The sequence below is a fragment of the Stylophora pistillata genome, chromosome 8 (assembly GCF_964205215.1).
Source record: "Stylophora pistillata chromosome 8, jaStyPist1.2, whole genome shotgun sequence".
NCBI lineage: Eukaryota > Metazoa > Cnidaria > Anthozoa > Scleractinia > Pocilloporidae > Stylophora > Stylophora pistillata.
This window is the reverse complement of record NC_142526.1, coordinates 11,439,103-11,445,102: the sequence shown is the minus strand read 5'-3', so window position 1 is coordinate 11,445,102 and position 6,000 is coordinate 11,439,103. Positions and strand designations below refer to the sequence as shown.

Sequence of the window (6,000 nt, the reverse complement as noted above, 5' to 3'; positions counted from 1 at the left end):
TCATGCAGGAAAAAGAACAGCGGGAATTGGATCGGGTACAACTTCGAATGGACCAGAACAGAAGGGAAACAGAGATTAGAATGCGAAGAAATAGAGAAATGAGAGAAAGAGAAAGAAGGGAGATAAGAAGATCTAGTGGATGGAGAGATTGGCAAGAGGCAGTTCCTGGACCTTGGTGCTCATGCAGCCTTGATGAGGTGACTAGCACGTCTTTATTTTGTGTATGTACTTTTAAATTGCAATTCATCAATAATTAAAATCCTCTTTCCTTGCCCTGCTCGGGGACTGTGGCGCCAAGTTCAAGGGACTAACGGCGGTATTTAGAAATAGAAAAACTGGAAGCCAACAAATGAGAAAGAAGGAACATATGAATGAGAGGAAGTTGAACAAAAGTAATAAAAGCAAATAAAACTCCTGAGAACCCCATTTTCCAAACTCCAGTTACTGCAGTTTTGCCCGTTGCCCATCGTTACTTTTTTTCACGCCCCTTTTGAAATATCTTATTTTGTGCATTTATTTCCTTTTTTCAGTTTGTAGGAGACACAATTTGCAGAAGATGCGACAGACAGAGATACTTGTAAGTCTTTATCACTACCTAGCTCACTAGTTACTTGCTAACAAAGCTGATGTCACAGTTTCAGGACGTAACTTTTGCAATTTTCAATGTGCTTGATTTTGCGATTCCGAAAAAAAAAAGTAGTGTGTTGGCGCCAGTCAGGTTAAATAACAATTATGGGTAGATTTGAATGGAGGAACTCTGGCGGTAGTGCATTGTACTAACGAAGTGACCTTTTTGCTCTTGTTGCTAACAGAGAAAGAAACAATGTTGTTACCAACGCAGGAGAATAAGTGCGAAGTTCCAGGTGTTACACATAAGCGTGACCTCTCCATCCCCGCATTCTCATTGCGTACAAGCCTTAAAAGCGCTGAGTGTATCAAGGATTTGGGCATTACGATTTCTTCGGATTTATCATGGAGCGAACTCTTAACCTGACCGTTATTAAGGCTAACAAATTATTGGGCTTGGTTTACAGGACAGTGGGCTCGTCGAATCCCGGTGCGTTCTCTACATTATACAAATCTCTCGTGCGTCTGGTTCTAGAATATGCAGCTCCGGTCTGGAATCCATATTTGGTTAAAGATGTGCTTGTGTTAGAGAGAGTTCAGCGAAGTTCCTCTCGGCTTTCTCCCGGGAAAAAACGTGGTGAGATGGAATACGACGAAAGTTTAAGGAAGCTGAAGTGGCCTACACTCGAAACACGCCGATTGTTTCTCTCCTTAGTTGAATGTAACAACATAGTTTTTGATGACATGAACAAACCAAACTTTGACGATCTCTTTGAATTTACTGAGTGCAACTCAACCCCCGCCAACCACTGAGCTTTGTGTTAAGCCAGCAAAGTGTAATACCTATAAATATTCCTTTCCTATTCGAATCGTACGGGACTGGAATAGTCTACCAGGATCTATTGTTTGAGGCTGAGAGCCTGAGCCGTTTTGAGAGTGTGCTGAACCGCTTTTTAAGTATCCATTAGTTGCTTGTCTTTTATTTATCAATTGTTACAATAGATCACACCAGACACCAGAAACCAATCAGATTTACACGAAGTAGGTTGTGCTGATTGATACAAACAGTAGCTGACCAAAATAAACAAAAGCTTGGATATTTTTATGTATATTGATAAACACTAACAAAATTGCATTCCTGAGTAAGATTTCAGCTGAAGGACAAATTTTGATAGCATGTCAAGTCGACCATTTACATTATGATGTCAAGTTCACTTATTCATTTCATGTCTTCACATAGCTTGAATTTGGGAAACACTCTGGCATAAAATTACAATTTCAATAATAAGAAAACTTGAAAAATTCTGCTACTTTAAATCATATGATACTATCATGCACTTGCCTGTACATTGAACTCTGTTATGTTTAAGTTAGGTCTCTTATTTCTGTTCCTGAAATCTGTTATGGTGACACTTTATTTATATTGAACTTCATGTTAAATAAAACCTCCAGGTCAAATTTTAAAACTTATTGGGTTAAAAATTATCAGTAATGTTAATGTAAGGTTACTCCAGAGTACTAATTAATATATGATTAATTAAAAAATATTGCTTGTGTTCTGATTTTGTAATGCACCTATCTTTTTCCCCTAAATTCTTCCATTTGCAACACCTTATCCACCTACTTCAATTGCATTTTTTGTGTTCTTTATTGAAAATACATTCAAGCTCAAATACAATAATTATGGTAAATGTTTTGCTCTCAACCAACTGAGAATATAACTTTGTTCTCTAATGAAATAGAACCTACGCTCAGCATTGTGTTACTTAAAAGCCTTCTGGTCCTGCACACACACACAGCTTTGATAGAAAAACAGAAATGAGGAAAACAATGTCGTGTTCTTCGATGAATTCTGAGTTCCTTGTCCTTGCTCGAAAAAAATAAAGAAAATTTTTTATTGTAGAATATTTTTTGTCCTTTTTCCGCTCGCGCCTGTTTATCACGTCCAATTAATTAGTTGAGGCAAAATTGCTCAAAATTTGCAACACTTTGTGGTCATATGATAATATGATTATTGACTGAGCTTGCTCAGGCTGGACCGAAAAATATTTGGATCGATCTCGGTCACGTTGTTTATGGCCAACTTGCATGACCTCAGGGCTTTCATTCACTCAGTAGGTAAATATGAATACCAAAACTTTCTGATCAGCACCTTCCATTGGTAAGCAGGTCCGGAATCTGCTACGTCACTTACTGCGTTACTTTTTTACGTCTTAATCAGTTGAAATGCCAATAGTTCTTGTTCATCGATAGGTTTCGTGTGACCTGGATTTACGCAATTGAATAATCATTCAATCATATCCATAACAAAAGGTAAAACCGCACTTGAAAGTAGTGGAATCCCCGGATTGAATTTCTTTTATCGTTCAGCTTACGTGTCTGCGGCAGGGTTAGGGTTAGGGTTTCATCGACCAAAGAGAAACCTAGTCTCAAAGGGTTTCCTCGTAATAAAAATGATACAATTTTCAAAACGGGGAAGGCCATGCTGACAAAGAGACAATTACCTTGACATCAAACACTTTCTTAAAGTTCCGTTCACAGGAGAGCATGTGTTTACATTTGAACCGTCATTCCTTGAGAGAAAATGTTGCCTCTTCATACATTCACATATTTTTTCCGTCGTTCATGTTAGTTGTAGTCTTCGCCCGTTCTATATAGCTGTCCTCATGACTCGATCACTACACAAAATTTCGGCAGGCTTCTATGTGAATACGCTCAAAAGGCGAGATAAACTTTACCTGACTGCCATTTTTACCCAGATCAACTCTGTATACAGAGTAGAATATACTAGTTGTTCCTGAAGTTGAAAGAATGGCGTATGTTTTCGTGGGTGTTTTACTAGGATTTGCCGTCAACATCCTAAATCTTAACTGTATTTGAACCGTAGGATGATTTCCACCCCTGGTCGCTCTATTATTGGCCCTGCGTGAGGCCTGTATACAAAGCGCTTCACGCCATCTTTATTAATGTTGCGATTAGGTATGTTTCTTGAGGTGGCAGGCTTGAACAATATTTTGTGCACAGTCGTTATGCTTTGCACTCCTCCCCTCGCGCGTGACTCGCACTTCGAAAAAAAAAAATTACGCCTGTCGTAGGCTAGGGTTTTCTTGTTCTACGTGAACTGCATCGAATTAATAACTTAGGCCGAACTATTTCAGATGAGACTTGAATGTTCGTGATTTTGTTGAATGAGTTAGACCAGGGAAACTTTTCAGTGGTTTCTGAAATGTTTAAACTATTTATTTTTTCACCGTTTGATTCCGCTTACGGACGAGTTGTCCATTTGTATTTTAAGATCTCTTCATTTGTAGTACGATTACATTGTAAGTATTTTTGGCGGTAACAGCTTCCCACAAACAACCACTAAGGCATGATAAAATAAAATAATCCGATGAATGGCGCTTGTTAACGTGAGCAAGCTTCAATCAGTGTCGAAATTAATCCGCAATTGCTTTCAGTTTTGCTTCACTTCGTTGATTGTCTGTTGCAGACTGAACTCACGCCATCCACTCAGCCAACCAGATTCAAAACTAACCCCTATCATGTCTTGGTTACTCGTCTATCATCGTTTATAATCTGTCTCCTAGCTGACTAGCCGCATGGGTTTGTAAATGCTTTGACCACTAGCGCGACAGAGTTTTGTAAACGAGTGGCTGTCCCACAAAAGTTTTGAAGCTCCATCGCTCGTTCTCGCGAGTTTGATTAGCGCTTCAAGAGAGGTGGAAAGTCTGGAAATGGTTCAACTATTTGCTCAAGCCAGCTATAGCAGAAAGAAATCTCGTGGACTTAGCACAACCGAAATCGTAAGTAAGAAACTACCAAATTTTTTTTAAAGATCTAGAGGGTACAGAATACTGCAACAAGTCACTTTCTACTGTATTTCTTCATTTTCTGATGTCATTATGATTTTTTTCGATGGAAAATGCAGGACTCTTTGAACTGCAAAGCATTTCCAGGCTTTTCGAGGCTTTAATGATACCATCTGATCGAGTGTGGCAAAATCTACTTCATTTTCCTCGAGTTATTTGTCACATGAAAAAAAAAAAAAAGAAAAAAATTCTAGCCTAACCTGGTTAAACTGGATTTAGCTGATGTTCAGTTCAGTTCAGGATAGGTTCTTGTTTTGGGCGGGCCGAAATTGACATATATTGCAACGTGATCGAAACAGAAAGTATTCCTTGAAGTATGTAAATTTCCATGGTCATAGGTTTTTTTTTGTAGAATATAAAGTGGTTAGGCGCAGTATTCCAATAAAAATACGTGCTGAGAGTAAATCTATGATTTGCGTTGTTTATTTTGAGAGCAGTGAAAAACTAAGAGGTCGTTTCATTTTTTCTTTGTTTTGACTGTCTTCAGCTGCTTTGTGCGAATTTGTCGCGGAATCATTGGAGCATAAGGTTTCCCAGGTCATAGGTTTCAGTAGTCATTGAAGTATAAGGTTTCCTATATAGCGCGATTAGATTCATAAGAAACAACGTGCGATGAAGTTAGAACCAATCGTAATGGCTCGTTTGCATAGTGGAGTAAAAACAATATTGTGGCTCACGTAATCGGAGCTAAGAAGTCACACAAAAGTGAAACTAATTTAAAGCAGAGTTGCTCGAAATTAGACATTCAATAGCCGGGGGCGACTGGCGACTTTTGATTGGTTAGCTTTAAAGTTTGAACTATTAACATCTTAGAATAAGTATTCGAAGATGAATAACTTAACCATTGAATTAACAAACATTAAAAGGTTACATAAGAGGCTGCCTATCACGTGGGAGGAAGTCTTAATGAGTAAGGTTTCGAACCTCCTAGTGTGAAAAAATTATCTAGATCTCCAAACCGTCCGAACAGGTCTGATGCTTGTAAGGATATATTTCGATATCAGGTGATCGATGTGTGGAAAATTTCGCGTCGGGCCGAGTTGACTCTTACGGTCTGCTGACTTTCTTCTATGATTCCACTGTGTATTCGAATTAACTTTCCACGTTCTTTTCCCTGTCAGTGCCCATGCAGCCACGCAGTAGAAAAAGATAACAACAGCGATGTTGGTCATCGTTGGGTTGAAAATACTCCGATTTTGGATTTTTATATAGCATCATGTGAAAAGAAAGAACATCGCGAAGAAATGGTACGCGAACGTTTGCATTTGTTTTTTCCTTTTCGGATTCGTGAATATTTATGGCATGCACATGGAAGATAAAATAGTGTTTTTTAAAATGCTATAAAATATATTTAAGGCACGTTTAGCAGTTCTAATGCGTGTTATGATAGAAGTCATGAAAATTGACTTGGGAAACGATGATCGCACAACTTGCAAAGCGGTCAATTTACGGGCTTGTCAGTGGGCTCCCCAAGCCACTCTGGCCGCTTAAATCCCGGCGAAATGTGGTTATGCAAGTAACGCCTCCTGTTATTCTTTGTACAACGGTTTGAAAATTTTATTGT

At 38.6% G+C, this 6,000-nt stretch overlaps 2 protein-coding genes across 2 annotated transcripts in view; both read left to right on the top strand.

The window, feature by feature from the left end:
* The window catches only part of LOC148724979 (uncharacterized), a 2,863-nt gene extending 927 nt beyond the window's left edge, over positions 1-1,936 (top strand). Inside the window, exons 2-4 of the mRNA XM_088730241.1 lie at positions 1-197; positions 531-577; positions 813-1,936. The exon at positions 1-197 is cut by the window's left edge and continues 236 nt beyond it. Of these exons, the coding sequence (XP_088586367.1) occupies positions 1-197; positions 531-577; positions 813-849 (281 nt within the window). The 3' untranslated portion in view covers positions 850-1,936. The remainder of the gene's footprint in view (positions 198-530; positions 578-812) is intronic.
* LOC111328758 (uncharacterized) overlaps positions 1-6,000 on the top strand; it is a 209,563-nt gene that overhangs the window by 52,801 nt on the left and 150,762 nt on the right. The window lies entirely within an intron of this gene.